We start from the raw sequence: 21239 nt of genomic DNA, 5'->3' as shown, positions 1-21239 counted from the left end.
TCTTTAGGTCAAGTCTCCCTAGTTAGCTTGAGTCAAAACTCCCTAGGTAGCTTTCTTTTCTTTACCTTAAGATTTTAGCAACTTAGATTAAAGTTATATAAAACTACTGCATATCAATATATAGCTATAGGAAAGTGATTAAAACAAGTATTTTCTAAAATTCATTTCGCTCAAACCTGGAGGTTAAAATCTAAAATATTTCAAAATCTTCAAATTTTTACTTGAAGTGTCAAAACCTCTCTAGTTTCCCCATATATTTATTGCACTATTCTTATTTTTAGTAAATAATGTATACAGGGTGTTCCGTTTTAACTTGCAAGACCTTTATTTTCGCAATCGTTAGTCCTAGATGCATACTTCCAGTTGCAAAAATGTTCAAAATCAGATTAAGACATTGAAAGTTTGAAGCATAAATAAAAGTGAGTCAAAAAATATGAAATTTAACTTTTTATATGGGCCCTAGGTCCCCTAACTAATATTTAGAGAAATAATCTCCATTGAAAACTGTTACTAACACAAAAAACTTGACATTTGTGCGACCAAAACTCAAGGAGATATTCCAGTTTTAAGGGACCATACAGAAGATGAAATTGGAACTTATCGCACTTTCAGAAGAATATGACAGGTCGTCAAAGTAAGAAAAATAAGGTATTTATATTTTTCATGGCTATTAAAAATAAATGCAAATGTTATGCCATGATACGCAAAAACACTGTACAAAACCTCAAATGATTTGAAAAATCGCACTCTATGCACACATGTAATTTTAAACACTTGTTAACCACTATATTTCCCCCCAAAAGGTGTTATTGACAGCGAGTGAAAAGTGGTGTAAGTCACAAAATGCTGCAATTCATATCTTGGTGAATATTGGTCGTACTAATTTCAAACTTTTCGAGTTGGAATTATTTTTCAATTGAGATTATTTCCCTAAAAATATAAGTTAGGGGACCTAGGGCCCGTATAAAAAGTAAAATTTCTTTTTTTTTTTTTTGACTAATTTTAATTTTTGCTTAAAACTTTCAATATCTTAACTCTGCATCTGATTTTGAACATTTTTGCAATTGGAAGTATACATCTAGGATTAACGACTGCGAAAATAAAGGTCTTGCAGGTTAAAATGGAACACCCTGTATATATACATTATTAAATAGATTTTGTGATGTTTGTGGAGGTTTTAATAATCAGAACTTACTCTGCGTTTAAAAAGAAAATCATTGAAATTAATCAAAACTGGAAACAAATAAATACTTTTTGTGGAGAAAAGTAAAATTTAAAATCATAATGTTTTCTTGCACAAAACTTGCAGATTACTGCATGCAGGTATTTCGGCATTACAAGGAACACTTTTTTCAATGCAAAAGAAATGAGCTTATTGATGAAAAGACATCCAACAAACGATAGATGTCTTTTCATCCATAAGCTCGCTTTTGCAATGAAAAGGGTGTTACTTCGCCAAAAGACGTGTGTACATTAATCTGCAGTTTTGTGCAATAAAACCTTGTGATTATTAACTTTAATTGAAACTGGTTCAATGGTAAGAAATATCTGGTTGCTATGCCTTTTATTTCACTATTATTATTTTCAGTAACTAATGTTTTTTTAATAGATTTTGTGATGTTAGTGGAAATACTGAGCCAACATGGAAGGCCCACGATTTAAAATTTACCAAACATGTTTTGCTATGATTATATTTCTTGGGATCTTGATTGTTACTTTAGTCTTCATATGGACTAAAGTTTATCTTGGAGGCTTTGGTAGATCAGATGATCCTTTACATCACTTCAATTACCATCCTGTGTGTGCAGTTATAGGTCTTGTAATTATTTACGGTAAAGGTACAGAATTTTTTACTATTCATTTTTACTTAATATATTCACATTAACAAAATAAATGCTTTTCAATGCCAACTTATATAATTCATATCATATATTGGCTTATTTTCGGTTTATCTCTTCAACAACATTTGTATTATTTCTTAGCCATTTTTTATTCATTTTGCTTTTCTAGTAGGGTAAATTTGCTTGGCCAAAATGTAGTTGGTCAAGTGATTTGTATAAAGTGATTCTTACAGCAGAAACCCTAATAGCAAAATTTCTTGCATCAATCTTGACAGATCTTGATATTATACTGACGGCGTCAATGTTGACGTGTTTCATACTGCATAAAGCTTGCATAAAGATTAAAAAGCAATATTACAATAACAACACGTATGCAACATTGCATTCATCTTAAAATATCAATATTGATATTACCTTACAATAACAACATTGCATACATATTGTCGCCGTCAAGATGTATTGATTTCATGCTGTCGCCGTCAAGGTAATTAGTACACAATAGAACAGGTGGACCTTCGTTGATACTTGCGCATGCGCACAGTTCTTTCTACCCAGCCTCCCTCGCATTGCTGGCACATCTTCCTCCTTCGACCTACGATTTCAGTCGGTTCAGAGGAGCTGCACGTGGCGTTGTCGTTGCGTTCTTTAGGCTTCGTTAAGTTGGTTGCTTAGTTATTAGTGTGGAATAGTATTGTTTTAGGAATAACTTATGAATGACTGATAACTGCATTTGTTTATTAATATAGTACTAAACAAGTCATATCGCAGACGATGTGCGATCAATGTTAGAAATGGCCGAAAATAACTTTTTTCGTCCCTAGACTTCGAAACGAAGGACATGAAGCCCAGAATTTCGTATTATCACTTCAAACTCATGAGTAAGATTAATTTTATTCAATGGTTATTTATGTTATTCTTTAAGATAAATTCATGTGTTTTGTCCATGGGATATTTTCAATGCTGACATCCATTTGGAAATGTACTTTATTGTATTTATTTACTTATTTATTATTTTACTTTCTTTATTCTTAAATGTGTTATAAAAACTTCCGCAATTATTCCTAACTAGGCATTTTATGTCTTTATAATACAATTAGAAGCATGAATTTATAAAATAAGTCAAGTATTACGCAAAACGAAGAAACTTCCTTTTTTTAAATTAAATTGTGAGTACTATTAATACCTTTATATGAATTTCCGATCAGATGTCAGCTTTAAGGAAATATTCTTAGGCTAGAAAACTATCTTGAAGAATAACAGAAATAATTACAGAATGAAATTTAATTCTCGAGTTTCAAGTGAAAATAATACAAAGAAAATAAATAGATAAAACACCTTGCAAACGTGCTGATTTCATACTGTCATGTCAATGTATCCTGACATTTTCCTGTCATATCAATACGTATGCAATATTACAAAAGCAAGATCATCTTGCCTAGACCTTGATTTCATGCTGTCATGACAACATCTTGATATTATCCTGTCATATCAATACGTATGCAAGATTACAAAAGCAAGATCATCTTGCCTAGACCTTGATTTTATGCTGTCATGACAACATCTTGATATTATCCTGTCATATCAATACGTATGCAATATTACAAAAGCAGCCTACCTTGATATTTTCCTGATATTATGTTGCATACACCTTGTCAGCCAATATTGTGGCAGCCTGCTGACAGCATAAAGGGAGTAACATAACAACATTGAGGCAGCATTAATGCAAGATGATTTTTCTTGCATGTCAACCTTTATGCAATACTGAGGCAAGATATTTTGCTTACTGGGAACTAAGCTGGCACGGAAGAAATAAGACATAACAGAATTGAATATAAGTGTAAATTTATGGATAATTCCATTTAGCCTTATTATGTACTTTTTAACCTTATTGTACACAACTGGTTTTGCATTTAATAACTTTTTAAAAAAACTAAGAACCAGCTTATGTTAAATCACAAAGTGGCAGAGCTCTAGAAAAAAAAGAACCAAAAATTTTAAGATTTCACTTTGTGTTACAAAAATTAATTTTACCTTTTAGTCTAGTACTCCACCATAAGCTTGAGCACACTAGCTCCAGTAGTCTTCTTAAAGTTAAAATGCTTTTGATACACCTATTTTATTTATATTAAATATTTTATTTCTGGTCTTGTTGTATTCATGTTTGATTGAAAATTAATTTTGAAAAACTTAGTTAATTACAGTACTTTTGCCAAAATATGCTATCCTACTATACTTTTCATTGCATATTTGCAGAGAAAATTATGAATCTTCTTTTTGAATTGCAAGTACAGTAGCCCTTCCTTATATCATCCCTTGATTAATCATTCATTCGGATATATCGTTCTTTCCTTCTGTCTCCCATGATGAAATATTAAAACCTATAAAAAAATTAAAAAAAAAATTTAAAAAAACCTTGCTTTAAGCTTGAAACCATTTATGAAGCATATGGTATTGCTCAGAAAATGTCTCTTTCTTCTTTATTTTGTCAATGAACAAGATGAAGACAAGGGCGCCCATATGCAAAATTGTAAGGCTCAGATATTTTCCTCATGGAAACTGATTTCAATGCAGATTAGAGTTATTAAAATTTGACATTTTTAATAACTTATTCATTAACGGCTGGAGAAGAAATGTTTTTACATTTTTGCAAAGAAAAAAGAACTAAAAGCAAGGAAGTTCTAAATTCTAAGGAGGGGAGGCTTGAGCCCCTTGCCCCCCATATGGGCGCCCTTAAATGAAGATATTCTTCTTTTCTTTTGAATTCGCTGGAAAAGCAGTAGCAATTCCTAGCCTCCAAATGAACATACTGGCAATATATTTCAGTTTAAGATATGTAGAACGGAAACTACTTGACATTTGCTTTTGTATTGATATGTAGGCCTTTACAATGAGTGAGAGACAGCAGGCACATGTCATATTGGCCCAAGTACAGAATAGATTTGTGCTTGGTTGCACAAATCAGGATTTGCATCAAAGAAAGGAAGAATGACCTGTAAAAGAGTTTTCTGGAAACAATCCGGTTACTTTTACTTTTCACATCCTTTCTACCGCAGATCCAAGAGATTAGAAAGTCTATTAAGAATAAGAGGGTATTGGAATGCTCACTCTTATCTTGCAGTAGCTAAGAAAGATAATCTTCCTTCGCTATTTGATATTTGTTCCTGTCTTACACTGAAAATGTACTAAAATTAAAATCTTGTTTAAATTTCAATACATGTGAATTCGTGATTTACATTGAAACCATTTGAAAATCATGTCAAAGGAACGAAGTATTTTTAATGACCTCGGTTATATAGCCCTTTCGGTTATACCACCCCCTTTTACTTTGTCCTCAAAAAGCGCGATATAAGGAGGGGTTACTGTATCTGTTCTAAACTGTATAATTGAAGCATGTACAGTAGAGCTTCAATTATCCAAACTCCTACTGTCAGAATTACTTACAGAATTTCAGAAAAAAAAAAAGAGAATTTACTGAGATTCGAAAAATTATGATTCTATCTGTGTGTAACCCTGTATGAACCCATCCAAACAGTTTACTTTGACCAAGATATTTAGCAAGTCTTTTCATTTGATAGATTAAAAGCTCACTTTCTTGTAAAATTGTTTTTTTTTCTTTCTAACATATACTTATACAAATACAAAAGTGATGACCAGCAACAGGCTCTGAGCTCTGCTAGGCTGGTCCTAGTCAATTTACAATCCCCAGTGAAGATCAATGGCCCTCTTAAAACTATCTACTCCCTTGCTCATTACCACCTCTTCTGGTAAGCTGTTCCAAGGTTCCACTACCCTGCTAAAATAATAAGTTTTCCTAATATCCATGTTAGCCTGAGATTTAAATAGCTTAAAACAATAACCCCTTGTCCTGTTTTCAGTGCTAAACTTTAGCCCTGTAACATCTTTCATTTTAATAAATTTAAACAACTGAATCATGTCCCCTCGGTCTCTTCTTTGTTCAAGACTGTACATTTTTAGCATTCTAAGCCTAGAATCGTAGTCTAAATGAGAAAGTCCATTTATTAGCCTTGTAGCCTGCCTTTGAACTCTTTCCAGTACATTAATATCTTTCTTAAGGAGACTAAAACTGAACAGCATACTCCAAATGAGATCTTACCAAACTTCTGTATAAGGGTAGAAGAACTTTAGATTTGTTTGAAATAGATCTATTGATAAACGCAAGTATATATTGATAACCCCAGGCTTTGCTACTAGCTATGCTGCACTGTTGACAGACTCTTTCTTTAAAAAATATCTAATTATCCGAATAGGATCTGGTGCTAATTGATTCGCATAATTGGACTTCTACTCAGGCGCGGATCCATGGGAGGGGAACTGGGGGAATGTTCCCCCTCCAAAATCCCAAGTGTACATAAAACTTTTCAAAAGGGAGTACGGGAAAATAATTCCGTTTTTCAAAACTTGAATTTTAAGAAAGGCGCCAGAAAAAGTGAGGAGAGAATTTCAAAAGCGGATCTAAGAAGAGGAACTGCTGGAATGCCCCCCCCCCCCCCCACACACACACACCTCGGTGGAAAAAATAAGTGTGCCTAATACTGTTCAAAAAAGAGTACAGGAAAATTTTTAAGTTTTTTAGAACGTGAACTAAGGCACCAGGAAAATCAATTAGACAACAAGAAAAGCGGATCCACGGAGGGGAACTGGGGGAACGTTCTCCTCTCCCCCAAAACCCCATATATACCTAAAAATTTTCACAACAGAGTGTAGGAAAATTCTTCTGTTTTATAGAACTTAAACTTGAGGAAAAGCTACAGAAAATTCGATCAAACAACAGCAGAGGCAGATCCCTGGAGGGGAATTGGGGGAACGTTCCCCTTCCTCTAAAATCTCACGTGTACTTAAAAATTTTTCACAACATAGTACAGCGAAATTCTCCTCTTATGTAGAACTTGAACTTGAAGAAAGGCGCAAGAAAAAGCGAGGAGAGAATTGCAAAAGCGGATCTAAAGAGGAGAACTGGGGAATTTCCCCTCTTCCCTGCATAAAACAAAAACAAGTGATCCTAAAACTGTTCAGAAAACAGAGTATAGGGAAAATGTTCTGTTTTTTAGAACTTGACAAAAGACTCCAGGAAAAGCGATGTGACAATAGCGGAAGTGGATCCACGGTGGGGATCTGGGGAAATGTTCCCCTCTCCCCAAAAATCACAAGTGTACCTAAAAATTTTTAGAACAGAGTGCAGGAAAATTCTTCTGTTTTATAAAAAATGAACTTGAAGAAAGGCGCAGGGAAAAGCGAGGAGATAATTGCAAAAGTGGACTCAAAGAGGGGAAATGGGGAATGTCCTTCTCCAAAACAAAAAAATCTTAAGTAAACCTGAAACTGTGCAGAAAACAGGGTAAGAAAAAAACCACCTGCAGTTGACACTCAAAGAATAAATTTTTGGTGTTAGTTAACATTGCTTGGAGGGAACTCATCCTAGGGGAAACTTTTAATAAGTTATAACTGCACCAACTAGTCCCCTATTATAATGCAATTTGCTCCAGTTCTAAAAAATCGAAAATCCGGCACTGCAGGAATGTAAAGATAGTTTATATTGTAGAAAAATACAAAAATTAAATGCTTTTGTCACAGTTTATAAACTATGCTAAGTTATAAGACTACGGGAAGTTAATTACATTAATGTTCGAGTTCAGGGACTAAGAGTAAATATTTTTCATCATACTTATTTTTTAAGACTCATCGATATGGTACATTACAGCTTTCCAGTCGTAGTTCAATTTATCCACTTTAGGGCCATTTTAAGTCTCCCAAATTTCTGTACTTACTTTTTGTATCTGTTTTCCAGTAATCTTTCAAAATAAGCCTCTTTGAACACAAACCTGTTTAAACTTTATTTTGCATTTATTTGGTGAAGGGTTGATCATTATATTTAAAGCTTCTACAATTCAGCGGCGCTATCAGAGATGGAGGTGGAGGGGGGGGGAGCACAGGGCGACAGGACCTGAGATCCCCCAGAAGGCCGAGTAGAATGTTTTTGTAAAACATTTCTTATAATTAAAGAGAAAAATAAAACGTACCTTGTGAACAGTCCCCTTTTTTTAGTCGGCCTAAAAATAGGAAAGTCTTCATAATGCAATGCTTCGGAAGTCCGCTTCCTCTGCCAATACCTTTAAAGCGCGTCTCAAATCTTGTTTTCAGGACTTCAATTTGCATTCTAATAACATCGAGAATCGTTTAAGATTGCTTTTTTTTGAGCTTTAGTTTTGAAAAATTGCCAAACCCTTGACGTTACCAAATATGGTCTACAGTCATCTTTTTAAGATGTCCATAACGAAAAATTTCCGGGAAAGGGTCCGAAGGCTCCTGTTGAAAATCTAAACATTAAAAAATTACAATTTTGAAAAAATTAATGGGATGAGCTTTTAAATCCTTCATTGCCGAATATCGCTTAAAAACTTCGTTTACTAGAACTTAAATTTCGAAATATTTTTTGTGGAAAGCCCCAGAACCGTACTGCTCGAAACATTGTCAAAGTTAGTCTGTAACTGCGTTTTTGGAAATTCAATTTCCAAAAATTTAGCGGAGGGATTATCGATTTAAATCTATTTTACAAAAAATCGATCGGAGGCAGCCCCCGAAAAAAATCCCATCTCTCTTACCCAGTGACGTAGCTAGGGAGGGGCGGAGGGGGCGGTCCACCCCCTGGCGGCACTTTTTGGGGGGCGGCATCTTCACACTTTTGATGCGAAAGAATTTTACGCGTTTTCCCGATAAGGAAATATTGTTTTTGTTCTATTACTGGCGGCAAAAAAGAAAAAAAAAGTTCTTTGAATTATGAAGTTTTAGTACGACTATGATGATAAAATTACTCTAATACAAAACATGTGTTTTTCTTGTGAACATCTTAGCACTATTGTTTGTTTTTTCTTTTCCTTTAGGTGAAGCTACAGACTGAGGGAGGTCATGGACGTAACTAGGTCATTTTCGAACAGGGGCAAGACCTCGCCTTGGCGCCCCCCTTGAAAAAAAAATTCTTTGAAAATGTCAGCATCAGACCTTTTAATATATATTACACAGAAAAGCCGCTGAAAACACGCCCACATACATACATAATTATCAATAGCGTCACTACGACAGGAGGGGGGGAGATTCATCCCGGGTGATACCCATCTCAATGGTAAAACAAAAGGTGGATTTTTAACAGTTTTTTTTTTAAATACTAAAATTTAAATTCTGAAAAATTCTCCAAAACCTCTCTTTACGTATTTTTAAAAAACATAACGTCAAAGAAATTATGTCTGTGGCTGTCCCACGCCCAGGAGACCCCATACACCTCATCTTTGAAATTTCGGACACAGTAGGGGGATGAACGATTTCTCACAGCCCTTTTATGTCATTCACAACCCCACAACCCCTTTTATGTCAGTCTAAAAAAAGTTTCTCTCTGTATCAGGTGAAGCTTGATCCAATTTTCTCATTTAATTAGAACAGTAAATGAATAAATATAGGAGTTTCAATTTCATCGGAAATCATTGGCTAAACTCAATTCAAGCCCGGAGCTAAAGAGGGAAATGTTATTGGAGAAGATGAATTTGAAAACGGTTTTTCAAACGTACAAAACTGGTCAGGAGCCCTTTAGCCCCTACAGCTGGGGAAAGTTTGGGCAATTTAGTTTAAAAACCTGGGTAGGGTTGTTCTTTGAAGCGTTTTCGTTTTAAAATAAATTTTATTATGCGTATTTTTATCAAGTTCTTTTTTTCATTGTGTAGGAGCGAGATTTTATTATTTTTCCAACTATAATGAGCTATTAAGTTGTTAGTAATTATAATGAGCTCTTAACTTAAATTCTATTTTCTACACGAGGGGAGCGGGAATTTCATTTTGCTTTAACTGTAACGCGTATTTTAATCTGATTCTTTCCAACAGACAATTAAAATCTTCGAGAGCCAAATAAGATTTCAAAGCAATAATAGGGGATAGGTGAACGTTAGCGAGCAGATGGCGGCAGACCCCTAGCATTTTAATCCATATTTTATCTATCAAATATAAATAGAGCACACTATTATGCAGATGATGCAGTTACATATGAATCAAGAGTAAAATTTACATAAAATGCATTCAAAATCAATTTTCAATACTTATCTTGTAATGTACGAGTAACTTTCGTTACTCCACAAAAACAAATGCGTGTTGTTCCTGAAATTGCATGAACTTCATGTTTCCATAGAACTGATAAAAGAGTAAAAGAAAAAAAAAATGGGAGTGGGGGGGGGGGGCGCCAAAATGTAATGCACCAGAATTCCTGCATTTTATAGCTACAAGAGCAGGGTCATTTCTAAGTATACAGGAACCAGCTTTTGAAAAAAAAAAGTTCCTTGCAACACGGAAACACGTATCTGTGCCTGCAGTTTCTTTTCTTTTTTTTTTTCAGTAAAAAAAAACAACAACAACGCATCTTTAAAAATATTATTATTACATGTTTCCAGTACCCTTTTTTCCAAGTTACTTCCATTTAATGTTTTAATGTTAAATATGCATCAAAAGTACCGAAACGAAATTCAAGTTTGATAGCTGTGAAAACTGGCTGATTTCCCACCTATAGATGTTGGTGTTTGAAGAAATTTTAAATACTATTTACGTGGCAAAACTATATTCATATTAAGCAGAAAATTTCTCAATTTAGCCCAATTTTTCTCTAAAAAAACAATCTTTTTTAAAGAAAATATTGTCAGCCTACAGAACTTTGAATTTAATCTCAATAATTATAGTGTGAAGTTTTTAAATTAGATAAACAATGTCATACCAAACGTCTAAAACATTTAACAAAGATAATTAAGATGAGGACTGATGGTCTTCTTTTCCCTGCGCGCTTTAGCTGTCCTCCTAAATTAAGCACTAGATGCAGGGCCCGATTAAGATATCGATGGGCCCTATACTGCCGTGCTAAGCACAGATGTGGTATCTGCAATAATAGTCAAAATGAGAAATTGACGATTAAGGTTTTACAACTCATTTCTTTAATTTATGACTTAATTAAATGCTCAACTTGCGGTAGTTGTTTCGTAAATAACTTATCTAAAAACTGTAAGAGAGTATTTTTGTAAAAATGTTAATTTAAAATTAATAAATGTAGTTACGACAAATTTTCTTTTCAAAACCTCTTCATATACTAAGCTATTTTCACCGTAAGTGACAATTACTAGGCATTTTTAGGGGTATCTGCACAGATACGACAAAAATAGCTTAGTAAAACGTGCTCAAAGTATCATTAAATAATACTAAAAACATCTGCTTTCTTTAGACTTAGCTGTTTCGCTTTATTTTGTGAATACAAATCTAACAGAATCTACCTTCTGAAAGATACCATTTTTTAAATTCCAGACAGTTAAAACTGTAATCCATAACAATTTTCTGTTTCTTATATTCAAAGAATGTGTTTTTTTATAATGTTTTATTTTCTAGATTCATTTTTACAGAGCATGAAGATAATTTTGACAGCAGACGATACTTAAATAAAAATATGACTGGCCGTAGAATGAAATGCGGTTTTTTTTGCATGAAAGAATTAAATATGAATATTTTACATGCATTTCATTTTTAGAATTTGCATTTTAAATAAACATTTAAATAGAACAAGCTGAATATTTACTTTAACAATTATGCAAAGTTGTATTAGTTTTTATTATCAACCTGTATCAACTATTCAACAGTAAACTAATTTTAGTATTCTGTGTCACAATAAACTGCTACATTTTTAAATATGCTGCTTTACTAAGGTATAAAAGTCGTATCTACAAAAAATACTAAGGAAAAAAGTGGTAACTGCGCAGATACTACTTTAAAGGCTTAGTATTTGTTACTTACGTTCAAATTGCCTTAGCAAACTCCGCAAACTATGCAGTTACGACTTTTTTCTTAAAGCTTTTTTTAATATTTCGCGTTCAGAAATCGCCAAAAAACTTGACATTTAGGTAAATTAAATTACTAACGACCACCTGGTGACAATAACTCAATTTTGATAAAATGTGCAGATACCACATCTGTGCTTAGCACGGCAGTATAACAAATACTTTTTTGGGGTCCCCTGTATTCAAACTTTATACAAATTTAGCCGTTGGATGAAACAATTTTATCCATACACTAAAGTAATTTCAGCCATTTGGGGGGCACTAGACCACGGCCTAGTTGGCCTATTCAGTATGAAGGCCCTGACCAGATTGCTTTGTCGACATAGTATTTTTAAATTAAATTGAATTAAAATTACACAAGATGAGCAAAAAATACCGTGGAATAATAAAATGAAAAAGGCAAAACTATCAGAAATATGCAGTACGAGAGCTCGTACCACAAAAAACTCTTTAGAAAATTATTCTATAGGATCAAGATTGTGGGGGCGGAAACTCGCTCCAATTTCTAAAAAGGGACTACGTCCGAGGGAACGCTGTAAAACGATTTTACCTGAGGCCAGTACGGTAGACTAGCTTTCGTTCTTATGTAGTAAAGGGACATCACGTTGACAGTTTCATTATGGTTTTATTGTGGATGAAGCAGATTTAAGTATTTCTGCTGTTTTTGAGTGATTCTTAGATGAGATGTAACAAGAACTGGTCACTCTATGAAAATACATTTATGCCATTTACTGTGCTTACCTTAATTTTCGTCTATCTTTTTCATTCTGTCAGCCTGTGCCTGTCCTGAGGGTTTTTTTTTTTTAATTTATATTTTCTACTAAGTTGTTTCTTTTTTTCACTTGTTCCTTGGGTAAAAATGTATTCATGCATTTACTTAGTCAGTTTTGCGCCCCTGAAATCTAGCGCCTGGGGCGCGAGCCCCGTCTGCCCCCCTCTAGTTACGTCCCTGAGGGAGGTGGTAGTGTAAAGTCAAGGGACCATGTTTTTTTTTTCTATTACGGAGTAAACAATAAATTTTATAGCCTTTCGTTATATGATGAAGCTACCACTTGATTTTAAGTAAGTTCCTAGGAAACCACCGTATTATAAAAAAAAACGCTTTTTCTAAAGGAAAGTGACAACCAGAGTGTTAAGGCATAGGAAGATTTGGTTGCTCTATACGAAAATTTTTTTTATTGAGGGTTTAACAATGCAATTTTAAGCTTCCTTCGGTGGGTCAAAATTCTCCAGCCTTAAAACATATTTTGAAGCTATCTTTGGCACACTTTAGACAGCGAAATGAGGGGCGGGGGGGGGGGAATATAGCCCCTAAAGCGATTTTTTAGGCTATGTTTGGCCAAATTAAGGGAGGAAGGGATGATAAGTGGTTCTTCTCCGGAAAGTTTTCGAAATTAAAATTCTGAAAATGCATTTTAAGCTTTGTGACAGTAGGAAGAAGCGTGAAGATCGGGGAAATTTTCCTAATTTAATGTTTTAAAGCGCAAATTTAGGGTCAATTTGGTTTCTAAAGGGAGTTATAACTCCCTTTCGGATCCGTGCTTAAGTGATTCACCTAATGTTGACAAACCCAGATGAGTTTTTATAACTTCAATACTAACAATTTCCTGAGGGGTGGTCTGGTCAAGCTCTGAACCTTCCTGTATAATTATTAAAGATAGTCTAAAGTGTGCATTTAGGACATCAACTTCGAACTTTAAAATCCCCATCTTATCATATGTCTCCAAAAAAAAGCTTAAAGTTGGGTTTTTGAAACTTTAACTTCAAAAACATTTCTAAGGTAGGGACTCCAGATGTGCATGAAATCATTAACGTCATACAGTTGGCTCCGAATTTCGTTTTTTAGAAATTTCTGAGGGAAGACTGCAAATCTTTTTTTTTTTTCTCAGTAGTGAAGAGCTTAAAATGAGCAACAGTTTCGAAAAAAAGATTTTGAGTGGTAAACCTCCCCCAGAAATCCCTCTCATAACGTTTGTCCGTCAAACAACGGCTGAAGTGGCGTTTTTAGGACGTCATTTTCAAAAAGTTTCTAGGAGAGACGGAAAAACCATCTGACTTCCCAAACTTTTTGGAAACTTATGCCATCAAATATAGCCTACAATTGTGTTTTTGACACTCTGGCATCGAAAAATTTCCAAAGAGCTCCTGAACGTTCCCTATTCTCTTTAACGTCATCAAAGATAGAATAAAATTGATTTCAAATTTGAAAATATTTTGGGAGGAAAATCCAGTCTTTGTTGGAGTTAGGGGAGGCCCTTACATCACTAGCCATAGCCTACATTTACGTGTTATTCGGTTTTGTTGAAAAGCTTTCCGGACAGCGTCCCCGAACCTTCCCCAATATCTTCACGTATCCAAAGATAGCTTAAAATTGCTTTGGTTTTGTTGAAAAGCTTTCCGGACAGCGTACCTTCCCCAATATCTTCACGTATCCAAAGATAGCTTAAAATTGCTTTTTTAACACTTCAGTTTCAGAAAATTTCCTTGAGAAGTTCCGACCCCCTAACATCATCAAATAATGCATAAAACTAATTTTAATTTTGAAAAAAAAAAAATCTGGAGGGAGCGCTAAGCATCTGTTCAAAAGGCGTTACTAAAAATTGCTTAAAATTCTGAATTTTGACTTAACTTTTGGAATTTTTTCGATGGTGCTCTGAATTCCTTTCTGTTTTTCTTCTGCAAGAAAAATAAGAACGGAAAAAATTAGAATATTTTCTTGTTTATTAAAATCTTACTAAAATAATTTTGACTCTTTAATGTGTCAATTAATTCCCATCATAAACCGTCAACAAATATCGCCTATAATCGCGTTTTTAAAACTTTAATTTCCACAGACAGCCCCCGAAACTTTCTTTCTCGTAAGATCACCAGAGACCGTCTAAAACTGCGTTTTTAAGACTAAAATTTCAACATTTTTTACGGGGGAGGGCCCCCGTGTCTGATGGTGAAAATTTTGAAAGTGCCCACTCTAAAACTTTTTCTGGTTGAGCGTGCAAATATTATTTCCTTTAAGCACTTAAAAATAGAAGAATGATCATACTTTTTAAAATAATTATTTAAGACTTGTACTTTTAAAATTTGTAATGAATAAAATTTTTTGATAAGAAGCATTAAGAAGCAGTAGATACGTTGTAAAACTCAATATTTATGGTTATTTTTAATGAGTAATTTCATATACCCTCCCCTCCCCCATAAACATACTTGCTAGAAAAGTTCCCCTCCCAAACCCATAGTCTGGATCCGCCCCTGCTTCTACTAGCTGCAAAAGTAACTATCTCCATTTTTTTTTTCAGATATTACAATACTTAAATATGCTGAGAACATGAGATAGAGAGTTTCAAAATGATCCCTCAAATGATTTAAACAAAGCAGAAAAAGTTGTTGTGTGTAACTCATACTTTTTTGTAGTGACAGATATGAAAGCTTTTCTTTGAAAAAAATTTGGGTGGAGATGGATATAACATTTGCAGTTATACTACTCAATTAAAAGCTAGTTAGTTCTCCATTTGCTGAAAGTGATGAGTCAAATTGACAAAAAGTTTAAATATCTATTAAAAGCTGCCAAAACTACTATTAATATTTTCTCATAAGAATTCTAAATATGTTTATCATTGACCTTTTTTTTATTGTTGTTGTTGTTGTTCAAAGGTATTAAAGGGATTTCATTTTTCTTTTTTGAATCTCCCACTAGGTATTTTATTATTCAGGACAGTTAGCAAGAAGCAAAAACATATACTGAAATGGCTTCATACAATTTTGCTCCTACTTGTTTTTATCCTCTCAGTAATATCCTTAAAAACTGTGTTTGATTCACATGATAAAAGACTTGTTCCAATTCCCAATTTGTACAGTCTGCATAGCTGGATTGGACTTGGTACAGTAATACTATTTTCCATGCAGGTATGTAACTATTTTTTCTTCTCATGTGCAACATAGTTTAATTTTGTATGCAATTTAACTAATTAATACTGTTTTAACACATGCAAATCTCAATTGGGAATTTATACACATGTTCAGACTATTATGATTCCTCCCCCCAAAGTAAATTTTGGCTGTTGCTCAAATGAATGGGGGGAAGGGAGGCTACTTTAACAATTTTTGTGGGATGACACTCATACTAGCTACAGCGCTGATAGTACTTGTGCACTCATTATTTTTCGAAATCTGTCTTCACTTTGTACATGCACACAAAATATTTTAAGGTGCTTTTTGGTAGCTTGTTTATTTTGACCATGAAAGTATTGAGCTGCATTACATGTGGATGTTATTTCTGCAAGCACAGTTCAGACAACATTTGATACACTTGCACCACTCTCCTTGTCATTGGTATTAATTTTAAATTTTTTGTTATGAGATGTGAAAAGCTTTCATTTTACATCACATATACAGGGTGTATCAGTACAGCGTTAACAGACTTTCAGGGCAGATAGAGTACACCTAGGGGATGGGAAATCACATAGCAATGCATGGTCGGTAATGCTTTCCTGACACGATAGAGACAACACAAAGCACAAAAGAGACAGGACATGAATAAGAGGAGAAAACACGTTTATTTTTTTTAATACAGCAAAATACTGGTAATTTTTTGTCTGGTGTACAAGATAGATGTTGCTACCTAAACCAAAGCATCAGACAACGGTACATGCACACACGCAGTTTTTGTTACGCCGGAAGTCGGGGACAGGCCTGGTATTTTTGCTAATGTTCAATCTTCAATGTGCCGGAGTTGTGTTGCATGCCCAGGGTACTTTAATTTCGAACACCTACTTTTATGACGATTGTTTGCTTCTTATTATTCTTTTTTCTTAGTTTTTTGCTGTACTAAAGATACTAAACATATTTTCTTCTCTTATTCTGGTCTTGTCTTTTTGGTGATTTGTGTCCCCTATCGTGTTAGGAAAGCATTTCCGACCATGCACTGCTATGTGATTTCCCATCGTCTAGGTCTGCCATGAAATTCTGTAAACACTCTACTGTTACACCCTCTATAAGTCTTCAAAATTTACTTACGGGGGGGGGGGGGAGGAGTAAAAGAAACATACTTGAACTATTTTTAAAAACAGCAAGAACCACACCTATTTTTATGTAACTACATTATTTTCCAACAGTCGGAAGGATGGAGGGGGGGGGGGGGGGCAATTGAGTTCCCTAAATGACAAGCCTGCAATTTTAATTTAAATCTAAATTTGTTTCCAAAATTTTTAAGAGCACAATTTTTTAAAAATAAGATTTGCTTAAAGAACATATGGGTCATTCCATGTCAAGTGATCCAAAATTTGGGAAATTTTTTCCCTCACCCTTTTGTATTTCTTTGAAATTTGGCTCATCGAGTGTACCCTTCGAGGTAATCAAAAGTCCAAATTTTTAGATTTTTATCTCTATTATTTTTTTATTTATGACACTTTGATTTTTTCGAAAAACCCTCTTTTTTTCATGGATGTTTGAACATAAAATGGACGATAACTCAGCACCAAATATAGATAGAAAGATTTGGTAAAAAGCGTTTTAAAGTACATTAGTTGCTGTTTAATTGGATATGCAACATGACTAATTTCAGAAAATTTTTAATTTTTGAAAAATGAAATTTAAATTTTAAATTTAAATTTCTCAGAAAAGGTATAATGAATTTTTTTTAAAAAATTCTCAAAAATTTGTGTGTATTTTATCTTTTATTTGTGCAAAGTTTCAAGTTGGGATCTCAATGGGATCATATTTTTATGAATTTTTAAATAAAATTTGACTTATGAAATAATGATATTTTTCAGATTCTAACTAGTTAAATATGGGGTTTTCTTACTGGGGATGGTCTAGTAAGTAGTAATTGATCATGATTATGCTTGAAATGAGCTAACATGAATTTGTACATTGGTAAGCCCCCCCCCCCCCCCCCCCCCCATTTTTTTTTTCAAAACATTTCGAAAATTAAATAAATAAATAAATAAAACAAAATAAATAGTAAACTTATTAAAAGTTGGTAAATAATCTTTATAGCAAGAAAAAGCCCCCTCCCCCCCAGCACCACACTTTTATTTTTTTTTTTCAAAACTATTTTCAAAACGTAAAAAATAAATAAATTAATAAAATAAAACAAAATGAATAGAAAGCATATAAAAAGCTGGTAAATGTTCCTCTTTAAAGCAAGACGAAATACATTCTCTCCCCCCCCCCACCCACACATACGATTAACACTATAATAGTATCACGCCTCACCTGACGCTTTTTTTTTCGGACCAAGTGTTTCTTTTTCAATCCGAACTTCACAAAATTTACTTGACTAATTCACTATCTGATAAGGAAAGTTATGATTCATTTCATCCCCTATCCCTGCGCCAACTTTCAATTTTGGAGGGAGGAAAGAAATAGTTTGCCCCAAGATCATAGCAAAATAGGAGTGTTTCCCCCCATTTTATTTCATTCTTTTCACACTAAACTAAAAATCAATCTAAATATCAGATCATATGTCTATCCGCATAAAACTAAACGTCTTTCCACACATTTAGAGTGCAGCTGTTTTTTTTCCTTTGCTTTAATGCTAGCTTTCTTTTAATTTCAGTTGTAAAAGAGAGCATATATGTATCTCCGCATAAAATTGTCTTTCTACAACATTTGGAGTGCGGCGGTCTTCTTTTCTTTAATGCTAGTTTTCTTTTTAGTTTCGGTTGTAAAGGAGAGCAATGCAGCGAGATCTATTTATGCATATATTAAAAGCAGTTATAGATCAAACAAATTTTGCTAGTTTGAGCATAACCTTCCATGTTGTTAATCTTCATTCCAGATTGCTCTTCCACCTCCCTTCCCCCTCCCCCTATCGTCCCACTTTTTGAAAGAAAAAAAAGCTGCAAATGAGTGGTTCTATTTTTCTGTTAAAATTTTTCTGACTTTTACTTTTTATGATCCCCCTCCCATTTATAAGCCTTAGTCACTGCTGATGTTTAGCAGCGTGCATCCCAGTTTATTATGATTATAACTCTTACGTGCCAGCTTTTTTTTTTTTTTAAATACAGTTTTGAAAAAAAAAAAAAAAAAGATAAAAAGTGGTTGTGTGGCAGGGGGGGGGGGGGGGGGTACCAATCTACAAATTCATGTCAGCTCATTTCAAGCATAGTCATGATCAATTACTACTTACTAGACCATCCTTAGTAAGAGAACCCTATATTTAACTAGTTAGAATCTGAAAAATGTCATTTTTTCATAAGTCAAATTTTACTTAAAAATGCATAAAAATATGATCCCATTGAGATCCCAACTTGAAACTTTGCACAAATGAAGATAAAATACACACAAATTTTTGAGAATTTTTTTAAAAAAATTCATTATACTTTTTCTGAAAAAATTAAATTTAAAATTTAAATTTCATTTTTTAAAAATTAAAATTTTTTTGAAATTAGTCATGTTGCATATCCAATTAAACAGCAACTAATGTACTTTAAAATGCTTTTTACCAAATCTTTCTATCTATATTTGGTGCTGAGTTATCGTCCATTTTATGTTCAAACATCCATGAAAAAAAGAGGGTTTTTCGAAAAATCAAAGTGTCATAAATAAAAAAATAATAGAGCTAAAAATCTAAAAATTTGGACTTTTGATTACCTCAAAGGGTACAATTGATAAGCCAAATTTCAAAGAAATACAAAAAGGTGAGGGAAAAAACTTTGGATCACTTGATATGGAATGACCCATATGTGTTGTGATTGTTGCTACAACACGCTTTGGGACATGGAACATAAATGTTTTTAAAAAATGTTCAAATGATAGTATAAAAAATGTTTCCATACATTTTTGTATATTGAATTTATTAATTAAAAAGATAAGCAATAAAATTCATACTTTTTCCCTTTCAGTTTAGAGAAAATCATCAGCTGTCAAATACTCGCTGATACAACACTTATTAGTTTTAACCAAATTATTAATTATTAGTTTTGTAGAAAATATTGAGGAATATCTGATCTAAATTTTTACTACTTTTGCTAGTTACTTTGTGGCTTCCTTTCTTTTCTGTATCCTGGTATACACACCACCTATCGCAGATCTTACATGCCTTATCATCGATTCTTTGGAATCACTATCTTCGTCCTTGCTGTGATATCTTGCCATTCTGGAATAATGGAAAAAGTAAAAGGTTCTCTGTGAGTAAAGTTTCTTGTGATTTATAAATATGTCCTTTCATCTAATATTGTATACTCATTTTATGAGTAAAAATTGCATCTAATTTCAATACTTGTTAATGTAGTAGATGTTTTACAACAAGCAGCACCTGAAATTTAAATAATTTCACATAATCCTTAATGACGGATCTTAACTTGCCTTAAGAGTTAAAATTTTTCTTTGAAATTGTAGAAAACTCATCCTGAAAAAGAAACAACTGACCTAACCCATACATGACTGTCGCAGATGGAACAATTAAACAGCATTAAACTTATCTGATTAGGATTTTCATTCTTAAATTTTGAAGTAATACATTTATTGTAATCCAATCAATTATTTGTTTTCAATTTTATTTCAATACATAAGATTCAATCCATTATTTGAATAAACCAGTCTAACTTTTACGAGAAGCAAAATGTCACAGCATTAAAATACAATAAAAAATAATAAAAAGAGACTTTATTTCTCAATTTTTTTCTTTTGATGGAATGACTCAACTGGCGGTGTATTTTATGCCTTAGTCCTGGCTTAGGGCAGTAACTTACTGTGTGTTACCTAGCTATGCCTGCAATCTTTGAGTTGAACCGCATCATTGCTGTGGTCACTCGTCTGGTGTGCTAATTCAACATTAGCTACCAGTTTGTTTGGCTCTCTTGGCTCCTTAAAGAGGTTTTCCGCCTCCAGCTTAGTTATACTTCCTATTCTGGGCTAATGAGTGCTAAAAAGCACGAAACTGCAGTCCTTTGATGGAATGATTGAGTTGGCATTGTATTTTTTCATTTACTTTTAATTTTTTTTTGCTACTTTTACTTTTGTTTTGTTGACATTTTGCTTCTGCTTGTTATTACTTTACTCTTATATTAATTATCAGTATTTTAACTATCAGTACTTTCTGTTTCATAACCTTTCTTGTTTATGTGCTATTTTATATACAATACTTTGTTTTTCCAGAGGAAAAGAATACCTTAACTTGCCACCAGCAGCATTTGTGGCCAATTTTTTAGGAGTTACAATCACAATATATGCTGTTTTGGTGGTCTTCCTGGCTGCAATGCCTCAGTTTAGAAGAATGCCTTTGTCAGATGAAGACACAATTCTTGAACTGCATGAAACTATTTAAAACATTGATTTAGATCACAGCAAATTTTATTTTACTGATTTAAATGTGTATTTGCCCCTCTTTACTGTTTATACTAATGGCAATATCAAGAACTCAAGTGAGTTGTGAATATTTGGCTTAAGTTAACAATTTCTAAGTCACAAATCATTGAATATTTGATATACAAGGGGGATTTAAAATTGTTTTTACAAAAGGGTTGTTTCCTTCCATCAAAAGTACTACTTTTAGTCACTGAGCTCGATAGAATATGCAAAAAAAAAAAAA

The 21239-nt window shown here is 33.4% G+C and overlaps 1 protein-coding gene across 2 annotated transcripts in view; it reads left to right on the top strand.

Moving 5' to 3' along the window:
- LOC129221857 (putative transmembrane ascorbate-dependent reductase CYB561 homolog) overlaps nt 1–21239 on the top strand; it is a 28337-nt gene extending 7098 nt beyond the window's left edge. For both annotated transcript variants that reach the window (XM_054856207.1, XM_054856206.1), the window contains 4 exons: nt 1610–1838; nt 15402–15610; nt 19682–19836; nt 20807–21239. In XM_054856207.1, coding sequence (XP_054712182.1) covers nt 1643–1838; nt 15402–15610; nt 19682–19836; nt 20807–20975 — 729 coding nt within the window. In that variant the 5' untranslated portion in view covers nt 1610–1642 and the 3' untranslated portion in view covers nt 20976–21239. The remainder of the gene's footprint in view (nt 1–1609; nt 1839–15401; nt 15611–19681; nt 19837–20806) is intronic.

Source organism: Uloborus diversus, chromosome 5 (assembly GCF_026930045.1).
Source record: "Uloborus diversus isolate 005 chromosome 5, Udiv.v.3.1, whole genome shotgun sequence".
Taxonomy (NCBI): Eukaryota; Metazoa; Arthropoda; class Arachnida; order Araneae; family Uloboridae; genus Uloborus; species Uloborus diversus.
The sequence above is the reverse complement of the archived record's forward strand: the minus strand, read 5'-3'. Positions and strand labels throughout refer to the sequence as shown.